This window comes from Mustela lutreola, chromosome 10 (assembly GCF_030435805.1).
Source record: "Mustela lutreola isolate mMusLut2 chromosome 10, mMusLut2.pri, whole genome shotgun sequence".
Classification (NCBI taxonomy): domain Eukaryota; kingdom Metazoa; phylum Chordata; class Mammalia; order Carnivora; family Mustelidae; genus Mustela; species Mustela lutreola.
The window spans coordinates 16,904,453-16,922,071 of record NC_081299.1 but is presented as its reverse complement, the minus strand read 5'-3'; the positions used below and the strand labels follow the sequence as shown (position 1 = coordinate 16,922,071).

The 17,619-nt window shown below is 50.4% G+C and overlaps 1 protein-coding gene and 1 non-coding gene across 3 annotated transcripts in view; one reads left to right on the top strand and one right to left on the bottom strand.

The window, feature by feature from the left end:
• Positions 1 to 12,363, top strand: part of TCEA3 (transcription elongation factor A3) — a 36,282-nt gene extending 23,919 nt beyond the window's left edge. For both annotated transcript variants that reach the window (XM_059134895.1, XM_059134893.1), the window contains 6 exons: positions 239 to 402; positions 569 to 630; positions 3,184 to 3,333; positions 7,666 to 7,812; positions 9,663 to 9,734; positions 12,165 to 12,363. In XM_059134895.1, coding sequence (XP_058990878.1) covers positions 239 to 402; positions 569 to 630; positions 3,184 to 3,333; positions 7,666 to 7,812; positions 9,663 to 9,734; positions 12,165 to 12,173 — 604 coding nt within the window. In that variant the 3' untranslated portion in view covers positions 12,174 to 12,363. The remainder of the gene's footprint in view (positions 1 to 238; positions 403 to 568; positions 631 to 3,183; positions 3,334 to 7,665; positions 7,813 to 9,662; positions 9,735 to 12,164) is intronic.
• A 5,027-nt stretch (positions 12,364 to 17,390) lies between these two features.
• On the bottom strand, positions 17,391 to 17,498 carry LOC131810644 (U6 spliceosomal RNA). Its single transcript, XR_009345643.1, has one exon. It is a non-coding gene; the product is annotated as a U6 spliceosomal RNA (small nuclear RNA).
• Positions 17,499 to 17,619: the final 121 nt, after the last annotated feature.

Sequence of the window (17,619 nt, the reverse complement as noted above, 5' to 3'; positions counted from 1 at the left end):
AGCTCTACGATTCACTTTAAAATGCAACTCTAACGGGGAGGTAAGAAGAGAAGCAGCCTCGAGGGGTTGTCATGAGGATTAAATGAGATGATCCATGTCAAGCCCCTAAAAATAGCACCTACCTCACCGTGTTGTGTGAGGATTAAGCGAGATCACCCATGAAAACGTCCAGAATGGTGCTCAGGGAAAGCTTTATCCACTTAATGTGCAAATGTCTATTACTGTTTGTCATCCTCAGATCAAACAGCAGCAAATCGAAAGCAGAGACCCCCAAAACACCCAGCAGCCCCCTGACCCCCACCTTCGCCCCCTCTGTCTGCCTCCTGGCATCGTGCTATCTCACGGGGGACTCTGTGCGGGACAAATGTGTGGAGATGCTCTCAGCAGCCTTGAAGGCGGAAGGTGAGAGGGCCTGGGCTGGGGGCAGAGGAGGGCAGGGCTTCTAGGAGGGCAGATGAGATGCCGTTTTTCTCAGGAGTGGCACAGGACACTCCAGTCTCTGGTACGGGCAGGCTCCACTGCCAAGGTCATGTCTGGCTGACGCCTGTGCTTCCTGAATCTCTTACAGACGATTACAAGGACTATGGAGTCAACTGTGACAAGATGGCGTCGGAAATCGAAGATCATATCCTTAAGTTGTGCCAGGGCTGTGGGTGCCCGGTGCTCTGTCCGGTGGCAGAGTCTCCCAAGTGCAAGGGACCTGGGACAGTGAGGGGGAGGGGACGGGCTCTGGGGACAGCCCCCTGTTCTGCCTCTGAACCGGAGTTCTTAATTCTAGCTAACATTTAGTAAGTCTTGCACCCGCCAGCCTCTTTTGCTAAGCTGTTCCTGAGCAGCACCTCCTTCAAGGTTGAGACAATCCCGCAAGGGAGGCCCCTGACTAATCCCATTTTACGAGGGAGGTAAACAGGCTCAGAGAGGTTAAGTCACTTGCCAAAGCTCATGCAGCTAGTAGTCGTGGTAGAGTTGGGATTTGAACCCAGGAAGCGTGACTCTAGAAATCGAGAGCTCAACTGCCGCGCTAGACAGGCCATGTCGTCATGTGGCTCGGTTGCAGGGTCAAGTATCAGAACGGACAGGGAAGACAGCATTCCTCATGCTCAGCCTTCTCCCTCTTCTCTCCCCTGAAGATGGATTCTCTGCTGGGTAGCAGGCCCTGTGATGAGCAGCCGACACTTCCTAGTCTGTCCCTTCTCACCGTCTCTATGAGACGGGCTGTTGCTCCCATTTTACAGATCAGGAAACTGAGGCTCAGGAACGACTGGGTGTCACAGCTTGACTGAAAACCTTGGCCTTTGGATTCCATGTCCTGAGTTCTTTCCGTATGACCCATCCTCCTACTCTTTGAAAGGGGGCTATGTAGACAGAGGAGGTGACCCCCCCCCCAAAGTCGTGTGGGCCCATTGCACCAAAAGATTGTTGTTTGGGGGAAAGAACTCCCTCTCTGTGGTGCCCCACAGCATATGAAAGAGGTGTAGAGGGAGGGGGACAGGATCCCCAGGGGAGAGGGGTTCTGAGAGTGGCAGTGAGGTGTGAGTGACCCTTTTAAACCTCTGGGGCTCCTAGGGAGCTCAGTCGGGTCTATTGGGGAGGTCCCTGCTCCGTCTAGTCTGACCTTCTCCCCTCCTGCCACCTCCTGTGTGAAGCCCACCTGGATATCCTCCTGCATAACTTCCTGGGACCTCCCCTCCGCTGTCCTTTAATTATGAACCAGCACATCTTGGGCTATGGAACTCCACACCAAATACGTTTTCATCAGTCTCAGTGATTCAGGAACACAGAGCAAAACTCTGAGCTTCATCTTTATTCTCTCCAAGCAATTGTCCCTCCCTCCAAACAGGTCCCCTCAACGTTCAAGCCCAGTTGGAAACAGACGCTGGTGGTCTGGTACCTCATTCCACTCCCCAGCCTGTCTTCCTTCCCTTCCTCCATCAAGCCCTTTATCTCTGTGTTCTTAAAAGGTGGGAGATAAAGGGGAGGATGAGTTCTAGGGGCTTGAAGGCTCTGGGCCCCCAAAAGATCTGTCCTGTTTGGAGAAACCTCACAGTAACATGGCAGCCAGAGGGCTGCGCTCCTCAGAAGGGGTCAGTGACCCCCCAGGCCTGGGCTCCATTTTGTCCCGGTCGGGGCCACTTCCTGCCTGGCGAGGGGGAGAGTGGAGAGAGCATGACCGGCTGGCTTCCCACCCTGTCTCTGCCGGGAATTTGCCCTGTGACCTTGAGCACGGCTGCATCCTTTCTAAGCCTCAGCTTCCTTCTATGTTCATGAGAAGTAACTCTGACCAGCAATTCCCAGAGTGGGTTCCGTGGCATGGTAATAGGTATTCCTAGGGGATAGGCGCAGGGGGAGATGGTTCTATGCTCAAATATGTTGGGAACATAATTGAACAAAATGATGTCTTTCTTGCAATACCTCTCTGAGGCTTCAACATGAGGCTCCTCGTCTTCTGTTTTCCTCTGATAGCTGGACGCCTGCCTTCCAGTGGTCCTGCAAAACTGGGGTTGTCTTCATCACCGTTCTCATCTTCATAGCCCCTAAGTGTTGAGCACTCCATGTCCCAGACCCTAGGCTAGTGGATCATGCAGTGCAGCTTGCTAAATCTTTGTTGTAGCCCGATATTTTGTAAATAAGGAAATCTAGGGCACCTGGTTGGCTCAGTTGTTAATCGTCTGCCTTTGGCTCAGGTCTTGATCCCAGGGTCCTGGGATCGAGCCCCGCATTGGGCTCCCTGCTCGGTGGGAAAGCCTGCTTCTCTGTCTCCCACTCCCCCTGCTTGTGTTCCCTCTCTCATTGTGTCTCTCTTTGTCAAGTAAATAAATAAAATCTTAATAAATAAATAAGGAAATTGAGGCACAGAGAAGTCATGTGACTCACCAGAGTCCCACAAAAAGCTCAGACAAACCCCCAAGGCCCATCCCTGGGAGCCCTGACACAACAGCACTCGTTAAGGTCTGATCTCACTGGGGAGACCGTTGCCCGTCCCTGATGCATTGTTGACCCCAAATGCCTGAGTGAAATCCCCTCTCCAGGAGTCAGCAGCCACTTAGGTGCCCAACCCCTGTACAAGTCCAAGGAAAGGAACAGAAGGTCCTGCGGCTCTTTGGGCTTTGGGGAGTGGCTCCCCATCCTTCTGTGCCCCTCCATGAGTGGCTCACTGGTCCTTGACATATCTGGTCACATATCTACCAGGAGCTCAAGAGCACAGACATGAAGTACCGGAACAGGGTACGCAGCCGGATCAGCAACCTCAAGGACCCCAGGAACCCCAGCCTGAGGAGGAACGTGCTCAGCGGGGCCATCTCTGCTGGGCTCATTGCCAAGATGACGGCGGAGGTGAGAGTGGGGCTAGGACCCCTGTCTGGCGGGCTGGGAGGCCAGGACCCTCCAGCTTTGCCCATCTCTGTGCCTTGTGACAGTGGTGATGAGCTGGGGGCTTTTTCAGCCAGACCCTCTCCAACTTCCCATCCCTCCAGGCTTCAGGACCATCAGGATAGTGAACACAGTTACTATGACTTAAGCACGGTGCTAAGTGCCTTAGGCTCATTGTCCAGTTGTATCTTCACAGCATCTGAGGTCAAAGTGCTTAGTATCCCCATTTTACAGGCGAGGTTACTGAGGCTCGGAAGGGTTCACTAGTTTGCCTGCACACCCAGCTAGAAGACGTCAAAACCAGGGGCGCGTTTGGCTCAGTCCGTGGGGCATGTGACTCTTCATTTCAAGGGTTCTTCTGAGTGCAAGCCCCACGTTGGGTGTAGAGATCACTTTTAAAAAATCTAAATCTTAAAAAAAAAAAATGTTGAAGCTGCGAGGCAAGCTCTTGGGCCCTACAACATCCACTCTTCACTGCTTGGTCATCTGCCTCCCTCTTCTGCCTTGGGTAATCCTGGGCCCAAGCAGAGGAGCAGTCCCTGTCTCTGTGGAACATAGTCCCTGCTGGGGAGACAGACATATTTGCAACTGCGTTCAATTCAGAGGTGGCGAGTGCCACGATAGAGCCACCCCGGGAACTTAGAGCAGGGAAGGATTGACCCAGCTTGAAGGGGTCAGTAAGGGAAGGAAAAGGGAACACCCTGTCCGAGGAAATAAGTGCAGTGGTTGCAAGCTTCAGAACTGTGCCTAACTGCATGGGTTTGAATTCTGCCCTTCTCACTTAGCTGTGTGCTCTTGGACAACGGACTTAACCTCTCCGGGCCTCAGTTTTCTCATCTGTAAAACAGGGAGAATAATAATAACTAATATAGGACACCTGGGTGGCTCTGTGGGTTAAGCGTCTGACTCTTGGTCTCAGTTCAGGTCTCAGTCTCAGGGTTGACTTCAAGCCCTTACTTAAAAAAAAAAAAAAATAGGGGCGCCTGGGTGGCTCAGTGGGTTAAAGCCTCTGCCTTTGGCTCAGGTCATGATCCCAGGGTCCTGGGATCGAGCCCCTCATCGGGCTCTCTGCTCAGCAGGGAGCCTGCTTCCTCTTCTCTCTCTGCCTGCTTCTCTGCCTATTTGTGATCTCTGTTTGTCAAATAAATAAATAAAATCTTTTTAAAAATAATAATAGTAATAATAATAATAGCTATCTCATGAAAGATTGAATGAGTTAATACATATGAGTGTTTAGGTTAATATAATAATAGGTAAAGCCCTCCCCAGAATTCTTATATGATAGACTCAATTACTGACCATTTCATGTAACCCCAAACACCATGCTGCAGAAGAGGAAATCTTTATCTCCATTTTATAGATGAGGAAAACTGAAGCCTCACACAACTGATAAGTGATGGGTGAGGATTCGAACCCAGATCGAATTTCAGAACCCACATCTTGGAAACACCTTTTGAACACCCTCAGGTCTGAGTGGCCTTTGATTGCCTGGGCTGATCCAGAGGATTCCGGGCAAGCTCTGCCAAGTCAGAGAGGCCCAGACAAGGGGAGGGGCAGTGCATTGGGATCCTGGAGTCTGGCTCTGCCTCAGGACATCTGGGAACCCTGATGCTGTTGGCAAGGGTGTGCCTGTGTGTGTTTGTGGCATGTGTGGTGGGTGTATGTCATGTGTAGTGTGTGTGGTGTGTGGAATGTGTGGAATGCACTTGGTATTTATTGTGCGTGTGTGTGCATGCGCGCGTGTTGGTGGGGGAACCATGTAGTGGTTGTATATTAATTTCTCTCTTCACTGCTTTCCTCAAATACCCAAAACAAGAGCAAGCCCTGGTTTTAGCTTCAAATGGGGGAACTTGGCACAGGTGGACCAGGGTTCTCTTTTGGCTTAATTCAGAATAGCTGGTATTGAGTACCTGGGGGGGCTCAGTGGATTAAGCACCTGCCTTCCGCTCAGGTTGTGATCTCAGGGTCCCGGAATCGAGCCCTACTTCTGTGCATGTGCCTTGTAGGAATGCTACCAAGACACTCTTCCAGGCAATCCAAGGCATGGGGAGACCAGGACCAGGAGAACCAAGAGCAAGGTATAGACACAGGTTCGAGCCAAACCCAGCAAGTTCCCATAAGCTAGAGGTCAGAATAGAGCTGAGTGTCTACATTAAGACAAAGACAGGCCCCAGACATCCCAGCAAAGTAACTGGCCAAGCCCGACATGAGGGCTCCACATGAGGACTGTTCACTAGGACAGAGCAAGAGAATCAGATGGTTGGTTGACCCATGGCCAAGAAGAGTCTGACTAGACCCAGAGGAGCGAGCCAAGAACCTAGCAAGCCCTCCATGGGGCCAGGCACCAAGGACCCTACCCTCTGCCCACCGTCCAGGCATCAAATGAGAGGAGATCTTCATCCCGGGTCCTCTTTGGTCCCAGGCAGGAAGCTTCTGTAAGAAATATAAGACCAGGGGCGCCTGGGTGGCTCAGTCGGTTAAGTGTCTGCCTTCAGCTCAGGTCATGATCCCGGGGTCTTGGGATCAACCCCCAGGGAGGGGATTCCCTCGGGAATTCCTGCTTATCTTTCAAGACTAGTTAAGGTGTCAGTTTCTTCAATGAGACTCCCTGCCCCGGAGCAGTTAGCCACCCTACTCTGGGCTTCCCCCTGTGCTGTGTGTACCTCCGCCTTAAGTACCTGTTCTGCTATCTCGAAATCCTGGTTATATACCTGGTGACTCTACCAGATTAGCATTACCTGGGGGCAGGTGGCCCATCTGCATATCTGGGCTCATATAGGGCTCAGAAGCAGCGGTTGGGCAGTTCAGGGGTTAGGGCCTGCCAGCCAGCTCAAGAGAGGTGGTCCTGTGTGGCTATTCCTAGCTCTGTGCTCAATTACCCCACATGAGTAGCTTGAAATTGGCCATGGAAGGAGCATTTACGCTATGGAAATTAGCGGATCGCGGCAAATCAGGCTCCCGTGAGCCCGAGGCCGGTTCACCAGCTTGTAAATGCAGTCAAAGGCGTTCAGTAAATTGACATCTAGTACGCTTCGAATGAATGAATGCCTTAGGTTCTGGATTTCCCCCCAAATGAAGGTTAGCTGGGTTTTTCTTTTTTTAAGATTCTATTTATTTATCTGACAGACAGAGATCACAAGCAGGCAGAGAGAGAGGAGGAAGCAAGGTCCCCGCTGAGCAGAGAGCCCGATGCGGGGCCCCTTCCCAGGACCCTGAGATCAGGGTCCTGATCTGAAGGCAGAGGTTTTAACCTGAGCCGAAGGCAGAGGTTTTAACCCACTGAGCCACGCAGGCACCCCAGTTAGCTGCTTTTTGCTTACATGGCCCCAGGTTGACTTTTCTGTACACCCTTGCCCACAGTTAGGACCTAGTCCTTGAACTGAATGTGGTTGGACTTATACATTGGCAAGGACCAGAATAGCGTAAGGGCACTAGTAAAATTCCCCAGGTCTGCCCTTGGGATTTTGCATTCAGAGGTCTCTACATTTCATCAGGGAGCCCAAGTGGTGACAAAGCAGCGATCAGCACACTGCAGTTTCCAACCTTTGTGCCAAAACCGTTTTTCCACGGTTTAAGGAGTCGGGAATAGATAGCGACAATGGAAAAGTTTAGCCCACACCAGGTTCTCATTTGAACACTAGCTCCGGCCATCCTCCCTTCCCCAAACAACCTCAGCGGACGGGAGATGGGAGACTGTTCTGTAGGAGCTTGAAGAGAAGGATGTTCTGTGACGCAGGGAAGCAGTTAGCTGTGTGAACCCAGGAGCTTCGGGTCCTATGCAGGTCAGGGCAACTGCAGCACGTCAAGGTTCCCAGCAGGCAGAATAGACTAGGCCATGACTGCAGTTTGGGTAGGCCCTGGGTCAAGTCTAGACCAGAAGGATAAGGGGAACAGCACAGATCAGGGGGTCACAATCCAGGCAATTCAAGCAGGAGGGCTCAGGTGGCTACCTAAGGCCCCAGCAGGGGGTGTGAGCACCAGATCTGAGGAAATGTACACAAGCTATTGACCCTGGGGCGGAAGCTGTTTGCCTTCTGCTCTCCCACACACACCCTCCTGCTCTGGGCCCAGTCGGAGCCTACAGGTTTGCCTTCCCACCCAAAGCAGGATGTGGACTCTCTGGGTACAGCCTTTTCCAAGCAGGGGCGAGGCCAGGAGTCCAGGCCTCCCTCCAGCTCCTTGATTTCAATCCAGCATGTTCCCTTCTCTTCTGGTCAAGCTCTCTAGAAACCCGGGGGGGGGGGGCAGGGTCCCTGGGACTCTGTAGCCCTGAAGGGCAGACTCCTTTCTCTCTAGGAAATGGCCAGCGATGAGCTGAGGGAGTTGAGGAACGCCATGACCCAGGAGGCTATCCGTGAGCACCAGATGGCCAAGACGGGCGGTACCACCACTGACCTTTTCCAGTGCAGCAAATGCAAGAAGAAGAATTGTACCTACAACCAGGTGTGGGACGGGGGCTGTGGGGCCGCCGAGGTAGAAAGGCAGCTTCAGGAGGAGTGGGGGGAGAAAGGACTAAAACTCCGGGCTGCAGAGACAAGGCCAAGTCTTGCTGTTCCCGTGGCTTCTAGAAAATGTTCTCCTGCATGTAGAATCACCCAGACTGGGGTCTATGAGGCCTGGCCAGCAAGCTCTGGCCCACCTTGAAGCAAGACTAGGAGGAACCAGACTTATCAGGCACGGGTTTCTGTAGAGTCACAGATGGTTGGAAAGAAACTTAGCAATAGAAAACTTGGTTCCCTCATTTCCTACATAGGGAAACTGAGGCCCAGACAGGGTCAAACTTTGCAAATTTGTCCAAGGTGGCCAAGACAGTCCTAAATGGCAGAGATAATAACAAACCCAGATCGAGACTTCTGCCTGCCTGAAATATAGCCAACATGGCCCACTGAGTTGAAGGCATGTAGCAAGTCCTAAGGCTGAAGACCACTGTCCTGGCATGGGGGGGGGGGGCGTCGCAGAAGGCTATGGAGACCCCCTCCTCTGAAGGACTTAAAACCCAAGAACCACCTTCTGTTTCTGGGTTGTCCATATTATGGGCTTGGGGCACCACTCTTCTTGGATTCTAATTTGTACGTAGTCATTCTAGAACTCTATTCATTCTACCATCTGCTGGGCAAGCAAAACTTACCAAGAGCACCTTGCCCTCAGTGTACCCTCGTGGCCACTGCAGAAATACAGCCGGCCTTGCCATTCTGCAAGAGTCTCTCAAAGCATTCCCATCCAGGAATTCAGAGATGTTTGTGCAAGCCTCCTGCTTTCTTCCAAGCCCATTTCCATGTGGAGTGATGTGTTTCCTGTGCGTTGCCTCCCACCAGAAGTAAACCACCCATTAGCCAAGTTTGCTCTGCACAGAGAAACCCCAGTGTTATCGTCCCTCCAGTGTTACTGCTCTGCAGTAGGGCAGCTGGGCTGAGCTGTGCTCTCCTGGCCCGCCCCAGGGGTCACTCAGGAGCCGGCGACTACCGTCCCCCACCCCCACAGACTCCCAGCTGACATTACAGCAGAGCCCAGTGTCAGCAAAGTAACACTTCATATGCGCCCAGGGTTGGCTATAGACAATCAGAACAGTAATTGTTCAATCTGTAAGTGCAAGGGATTTGCTGGGGGAAGCCCGATTCCTGCATATTCCTGGTTTGGTCAAGGGCGTGAGAAACTGGGAAACAGGACATTAGAGTGTCCCAGGGGTCCGCTGACCTTCAACTTACTTTTCCTCTCTGGGCCTCAAGTCTTGCACCTCTGACATCATAAGGAATGGGGTGGGGCGGGGGGAGGGGGCCCGGGTGGCTCATTGGGAAGCATCCCTGCTCTATCTCGCTCAGATCTTGATCTCTGGGCCGAGAGTTTGAGCCCCGCACTGGGAGCTGGGTGTAGAGCCCACTTAAAAAAACAAATAAAGGAATGAACTAGATGATCTTTAAGGGCGCTTCTAGCTCCCTAAAGTTCTGATCAGTGAGGCACAGCCAACGAACGGGGTATTTTCAGAGGCGAGTCAGGAAATAACTCCTGTGGGAGATGAGCCTTGAGGCGAGAGAAGAGTGATTTGATCTGAAGGATAAAGGACAAAAGCAAAAGGGCAGAGGGCTGGTTGAGCCAGTGGGGCACTGGAGGTGAGCTGATGGGCCTGAGGAGGGGAGGGGTACCCTGGGGAGCTCTCAGTGATGAGAGGGGCGGGAATAACAGTGCCGAGCTCTGGGATTTGGACCTACTGCTGCAGACAGTGGGAGCCATGGCAGGTCTTAGAGCATGGGGGTGAATTCTGGAGTGGTCCAGCTCTCGCTTTTTCTCTCTCTCAGGTGCAGACACGCAGTGCTGATGAGCCCATGACTACTTTTGTCTTATGCAATGAATGTGGCAATCGCTGGAAGGTCTGTATGTCTCACTTTCTCCCTTCCCTGTCATCCACAGCTGCTGCCCCACATAAGGAGTCCTATACCCACAGCCAGGAAGGGGGTGTGCAGCCTGTGCAGGGTGGGCCTGCAGAGTGGGAGACAGTGGCAGGTGGTAGTCGGTGCGTGTACATATTTTTGTTTCGGAAGGCATCCAGCGTGGGTGGGAGACGCAGCCCACCTTTTTTTTTTTTTTTTTAAGATTTGATTTTATTTAATTGAGATAGAGCATGAGAGGGGGGAGAAGGTCAGAGGGAGAAGCAGACTCCCCATGGAGCTGGGAACCCAATGCAGGACTCAATCCCAGGACTCCAGGATCATGACCTGAGCCGAAGGCAGTTGCTCAACCAACTGAGCCACCCAGGTGCCCTGCAGCCCACATTTTATCACAGGCTGGGCAAGTCTGTCCTTTGAGCACAGGTGCAGTCAGCCTCGTGAGATCCACAGAGGGGAGGAAAAGCACTCTGTCTTCGGACCGTACATCTTTGCAGAGTGCTTTCACAGATGGGATTTCCTTTGAACCCTGCCACAGCCAGGGGTGAGAGGAAGGCTGAGCCCCGTCAGGGGGCCTTGCCGCCAAATACCTCCCAGGTCACCTCCTTGCATAAGGCAGCTCTGGGAGAGCCCTACGTCACCCAAGACTGTAATCTGTGCTGTCCCAGCCCCTGCAAAGGTAGAGGTTTTGTTTTCAGGCATGGGAGCCAAACAAAGACTCCTCTCAGAGTGCTCCTTCCTGCCACGTCGTCTTCTGAAAACACTCAGTGTGATCATGTGACTAATGTCAGTTTCCAGTACCATCTGACTCGCACGTGCGTGGTGCGGTGTCTGGGCCTCCAGGCAGCTGGCAGGGGCTCCAGAAGTCCCGAGGTATTTAGTAAGGAGCCCAAGACTGGCTGGGAGTTGGGAGCCCTGGTCATATGTCCCACTCTGCCCTACTCGCTGTGTGGCCCTGAGCGTGTCACTCACCCCCCTGAGTGAAAGGGTGATGGTAATGCCTTCTCCCGTGGTGGAGGTGAAGATTATTGCATATGCACACACACAGTTCGCGAACAATTATGAGAAATGTTCCTTACAATATTACTCTCACTTTCAGGCCAGGAAATTGAGCTCCTGAAAAACACTTAGCGAGCCTAAAGCCACACAGTTCAGAGCACTGAAAGACAATACTCCAAATTCCTGATTGATTGAGTTTTCAACCTTACTAAGGGCCTTGATAGCCCTGGGGCCTCATTAGACTTGCCATATTTTTTAAGGTAAAAGTCAGATGATTGTGTACTTTTCCTTTATTCACTTATTGAGCGCTTAGGGATGGGACCAGCTTTGTGGCCTGTGGTTTAGAGCATGGGCTTTGGCATCAGGTTCGGATTCTAGCTTTATCAACTTACAAAGTGACTTTGCTAAGTGATCTGAACTCTCCAGACCTGAATTCCCTCATCTATAAAAAGGGAGTATTAATATCTAGTCTACAGAGCTTTTTTGAGGAATTAGAGAAGGTAATATAAACAAAGCATTAACAACTTTATTATTTACAGTTGATAGGTCGTATGGTATCTTTGTCAAATTGAAAAAAGGTCTCGCTGCCTCCAAGTAGACATAGCCTTGCACCAGCTAGGCAAACAGAGCAGGAGCTAAGTTTCAGCCCCAACTTGCATTAGGGCCAGCCTCTCTTGTGCAGTGCACAACCTGTACAACCATACCACAAAAAAGCCCTGAGCACATATGGACTGGCACATAGAAACCACCGTTCTTATTATTATGATTTTGTTACCTACCAGTATTATGGGAATTTGAGCAAGTCACTTAACTTGTCTGAATTGCTTCTTTATCTTTGAAAATTGGAGAGATACAAAGTGCATACCTCATAGGGTTGACCATGAGGATGTAGTATGGCTCAGCTCAGAATAAGGGCTCAAAAAATAGTAGCTCTTGTGATTATTACTGTTGGGAAAAGGACATTCTGCATGCTCCAAATCCAGCTCCTTTCCCTTCATGCCTGCTAGTTGGAGCAACAGGGCCCATTAGAGATGGCAGCTACGTGACTCCTGACACCATTGTCACATGGTGTCCATTGCCATGTGGGAGGCCTAGAGTCTAGCCAACTGATTAGTAATAATCACAGTGATGTTTTTGACCACGCATTAAAAGCCCACTACATGCCCGGCATCAAATTTCCTATTATTTATTACCTTTTAGCCTCTCGCATTGGCCAGGGTTATGATCCCATTTTCCACTTGAGTGATTGGTTCAAGGCCACACAGCTAATGAGGGCAGAGCTGGAATTTGGACTCTGGTTTCTGTGGCTCCAGATATTACCTTCTATTTCATGTCTCCCCCCCTCACACACACCCCTTGCTTCCTTGGGTGACATAGGGAGAGCCCTAAAATTGTATTGCCTTTTTGGTTTTGTAGTTCTGCTGATAGAACCGCCAGCCAGGATCTCGGTGAACAAGGTGAGGAAGAACAAAGAGAAAGCACTAAACCACTGTAGCTGGAGAAAAAATAAAAATTAAGATGAAGAAAAATGCTGAACTCTGACTGGGCTCTTAGGGATCAGAGGGAGAATTCTTTTGTAAACTAATAATCTGTTATTAAAATTGATCCACGAATAGAGGAGCCTGTTTGGGGTATGATGTTAAGAGTCTGTGTCGACAAAGCTCTTGCAGAAGCTCAGACTTCAGAGCCTCAAGGCTAAGGTGTCATGTCTTGGACTGTAGGCTGACAGTCCTTTCCTTGGAGTCCCTTCCCTCGCGTCCCGACCTCAGCTTTTTCTGAGTTGAAAAATACCAGCCAGACACAAATCTTACCCCACTCCCACTCCCGCCCCAGAGGCACATGTGTGGAACAGCTGGGACCCAGCTTGGCATCGGCAAATGGGACTCCCACACTGTATAGAAAGATCTCTTCCCAGACTCTCTGCTATCCACTGTTTGTAGCTGACTTCAGGGCCTTTTCAGGACTCCAGACCTGGTCCCTCCAAGCAGGGAACACATCTTCTTGAGCTCAAGCTTTCTGAGCAAAGGGTACCACAGTGCCCAAGTTCTGCAGATCTTGGGGCTCAGGACCCCACCCAGGCCCTGGTGATTCGCTCTTCACAGCTCCATCTGCGGCCCAAGCTTCAGAGGAAGTCTGCAGGGCACAAGGGGACTTGTCATGCTCCTCCTGCAATGACACTGGCTTGCTTTTTAAGATGATAGGAGGAACTTTACGCAAATCTAGAACCTTCTGGAAAAGTCTCGTGAGCGGGTCTGATGAGCACGTCCTGGGTCTCAGTCCCAGACTATCCCTAGCCTTCTGACAGCCCCAGGCTGAGCCTCCTAGATTCTGTGTTTCCTAAAATGGCCTCAGTACAGAAGCCTGTGAACTCCTGACAGCTTGGGCAAGTCACTCAACCTCTCTGTGCCGCTTTCTTACCTGTGATTATGGGAGCGGCGTGAGTGCCCACCTCACAGGGTGCTGGTGCAGAGGCGGCTGGCTTCTGTCTGCCTTAGTTCCCTCAGCAGGGCAGCTGTTAGGAGTAACTTCTGCCCATGTTCCTTATAATGCCCGGGTCTCATCTGCCCTGGGATTGATTTCTGCCTTCCGCCTTCCACCCATCACGTGCCTCCTCCTATAGATGAAACCTGTAAGGAAACAGTGCAGAGAAATCCGCCACCGTCTTCAGCCCTCCCTGAGTCATGTTTGGGGGGCCGTGTCCTTTGGAAGGATGGAAAATCTTCTCTCAGAAGATAAAACACACACAGCTTATCAACGGCAGAAGCAGGAACAAAACCTTGGTCTTCTGCTTCCTGTCATTGTACCCGAAGCTGTAGAAGCTTCGGGACCGTATGCAATGCTCAGCCCCTACCTTCCAGGAATGCCCAGCCTGGCAGGGAAAGAAACCATAAGCGGTCTTCCACACTGGACAGGATGGATAAATGCCATCCGTACCTGAGGTTCGAGTATGACCCCCCCTGGGACTGTGGAACCCTGTTGTTTACACAGCCAGGTGCTTCTAAAACTGGCCGGGATCCCCTTGGGATCCTGTTAAAAATGAAGATTCTGATTCATTGGGTCTGGGCTGGGGGAGGGGAGCCTGAGATATTTCTCTTCTTTCTTTTTTCTTTTTTTTTTTTTTTTAACTTTTATTTACTTATTTTTAAGAGAGAGAGAGAGAAAATGCATATGCCAGCAGGGTGGGGAGAGGGGGCTGTGGGAAAGGGAGAGAGAGTATCCCAAGCAGACTTCACGTCCAGCTGGGAGCCCCATGGGGGGCCCAGCCACAGGACCCTGAGATCATGACCTGAGCAGAACTCAAGGGCCAGACACTTAACCGACTGAACCACCCAGGTGCCCCCTGCCTTTTTTGGGTTCACATTTATTTATTTATTTATTTATTTATATTTTTTGGAGATTTTTCATTTCTTTTTTTTTTTTAATGTTATTTATTTATTTGACAGAGATCACAGGTAGGCGGGGATGGGGTGGGGGGGGATGCAGGCTCCCTGCTGAGCAGAGAGCCCGATGCAAGGCTCGATCCCAGGACTCTGGGATCACAACCTGAGCCGAAGGCAGCAGCTTAACCCACTGAGCCGCCCAGTCGCGCTGAGATTTTTCATTTCTTACAAGCTCCCAGGTGTTGCTAATGATGCTGTCCACCGACCATGCTCTGAGTAGTAAAGGGTTTAGATATGCAGCTTTTTCTTTGCATGATGGAATCCTCCGTCCAAATGTCTAGAAACCAAAAGCAACAATTATCACTATAACTGTGTCAATAAATGTTACTTCAGGCTGCTTCAGGTGGCCCCGTGGGGTGACTTTCAGTAGTCATGGTCTCAATACCCATTGTGCTCCTGGTGTCGTGGGGACTTACAGCACAGGAAAAAAAATACAAACCCTGACTCTCCGCCCTCAGTAACCTTACTATTTACAAAGGAGATGAGTCAGATAAAACAGCGCAAGAACAAGTCGGCTCCAGTCCGCACATCTATGCAGTACACCTCTAGGCTCACAAAAGGACACAGAAAAGCATCAATAGGCCTCAGACTGTGTTCATCAGCAGACATCAATATCCTCCCAACTGGCCTTCCTGTGTCCACTCTGGAGTCCCTCCAGTCCATGCTCTTCCCTCCACTGCCCGGAATAGGCTTTTCAAAATTGCAAATCTGATCACATTATAGCCCCCCCCCCCGACACCCACCGCCTTTTAGGCCTTCTGTCCCCCCCTCTGCATTTCGCAGGAGCAGGTCCCACAGGGCTGGCCTCTGCCCTGCCCCTATACTTTGTGCTCCAGCCACACTGGCCATGCTGTGTGTCACACGGTTCTTGCACAAAGCCTGTTGGCTGGGACTCCTGATTTAACCCCATCGCCTCCTTCATGTCCAAGACGAGGGCGCGAGCGGCAAGGGAGTTAGTGTGAACTTCTGCCACTGGGAAGGCTTCCCAGGGGAGGGGAGACTGCTACCTTAGAGGAGAAAAAGGCAAGGTCAGGGAAGGTGAAACACAGAGGCAGTGGCATGGCCGGTAATGTCATGGCCAAAAGACCTTGAAAACAAAATACATTCAAGATCTTAGAACCAACTTAGAAGATATTTTCTAAAGGTTACAGGAACGTGAAAGACTATACTATGGAGTGAGAAATCTTTCCTCGTATGCTCATTCACACTACCAAATCTGTCTTTAGCCCTAAGATTCCCTTAGCTTAAGACTTACGTCACCGGAGTGTCTATCTGGATTTCTCCTCTCAATACGCTGGCCCTCTCCATACAATTAATCTGAAACTAAACTCACATCTTCTCTTTCTGTAAGTGCCCTCTTCTTGTATATTTGTCAGCTAGATGGCTTTCTAGAACCATCTCGGACCCTCCCCTTGCCCTCTTCTCTTTTGTCAGTTACCGATTCTATTGTCGCTCCCTTGTTCAACCCTGCCCTCCCCCAACACTAGCAACATTCTTTCAGGGTTTCTTTTTTCCTGCACTGATGCAAACACCTTCTACCGGCCTCCTAGCTCAAAGCATCCCTACCTTACCTGCCCCTGCCCTGCCTGGCTCTGAGCATCGTTCTCCCCACCGCGCCAGTCTCCTCCCCTGGATTTCCTCCAGCGGCCAAACAAAACTCAGACTCCTTAGTTTGACTTTCAAAGCTCCTCTCCTGTCTTAGGTGGCTTATCTTTGACCTCTGCTGCCCCTTTGCTCCAGCCTGTGGGAGGTGCTTGCCCCGCCCTTGAAAACCAGATGGACCTTCCCAGCTGTGACTGCCTATTCTGATTCCTCCTCCCTCTCCCCGTCCTAATCTTACCCATCCTTCAAGGCTCACCTCAAGTGCGTGTTTTTTTTTTTTTTTTAAAGATTTTATTTATTTGACAGAGAGAAATCACAAGTGCGTGTTTTGTTTTGTTTTTTAATTGAAGTAAAGTTGACAAACATTCTTAATGTCACATGTACAGCCTAGTGATTTGACAAGTGAGTATAGTCACCATTTGTCGCCAGACAGCATTATTAACGATGTTATTAACTATATTCCCTGTGCTGTACTTTTTGTCTTCATGACTTATTCTGTAACTGAAGTTTGTACCTCTTAATCCTCTTAATCCTTTTGTTGACCCTTCCACTGCCTCTCTTCCCAGAGGCACCTCTTCTGTGAAGACTTCTCTAATCCCCTGGCCATAAGAGATGGTCCTGGGGGGGGGGGGGCTGGGTGGCTCAGAGGGTTAAAGCCTCTGCCTTCAGCTCAGGTCATGATCTCAGGGTCATGGGATCGAGCCCTGCATCAGGCTCTCTGCTCAGCCGGGATCCAGCTTCCCCCCCCCCCCTCTGCCTACCTCTCTGCCTACTTGTGATCTCTCTCTCTCTCTCTGTCAAATAAATAAATAAAATCTTAAAAAAAAAAAAAAAGATGGTCCTTGGAACTCCCACAGCGTGGTGACACTTGAATACTTACGCTGCATTCTACCATGGTGATGATGGTGACGATTTCGTTTCCCAGCATGGATAACATTTATGTTGTGAAATTATTGACTAGCCAGGTATCTTGGGCACATTATGAAACTTCTCCATGCCTCTGTCTTACCTCTGGAAGATGGTGGAAATAATGGCACCTGGCCCAAAGGGTTGTGAGGATTCGTTACAATCATACCTGACATGAAGTGCTTGATCAGTGAATGTTAGTGATTGTCATTACTGTGAGTAGAGGGGCTTACTTTATATTGTCCCCACTAACCCTCAGACCCCATGAACTGGATTACTAGGATTATATTCTCTTGTTTTGTGTTTTAAAATAGTTTAGTTTTAAGTAATCTCTACACCCAACTTGGGGCTCAAACTCTCAACCTCGAGATCAAGAGTCAGATGCTTTACTGACTGAGCCAACCAGGTGCACCCTTCAAAAAAAAGATTTACTTAGAGAGAGAGAGAGCCTGTGTGCACACATGCAGAGGGCGAGGGGCAGAAGGAGAGAGACCATCTGAAGCGGACTCCATGCCTAGCTTGGAGCCCCAGGTAGGGCTTAATCCCACGACCCTGAGATCATGACCTGAGCTGAAATCAATAGTCAACACTTAACTGACTGAGCCACCCAGGAGCCCCCAGGTGCCCCTTTTTAAAATTGTGACAACACATAGATAACATAAAACTTATTATTTTAACCTTTTGGGGGGGCTTTTTTTTAATGGAATGCGTCACAGATTTGCTTGTCATCCTTGCGCAGGGGGGCTTGCTAATCTTCTTTGTATTGATCCACTTTTGGTGTATGTGCTGCCAAAATGAGCACCGATCGTAACCATTTTTCAGTACACACATAGTTCAGTAGTGTGAAGTACATTCCCATCATTATGCAGCCCATCTCCAGAACATTTTCATCTTGCAAAATTGCACCGCTCTACCTATTAAGC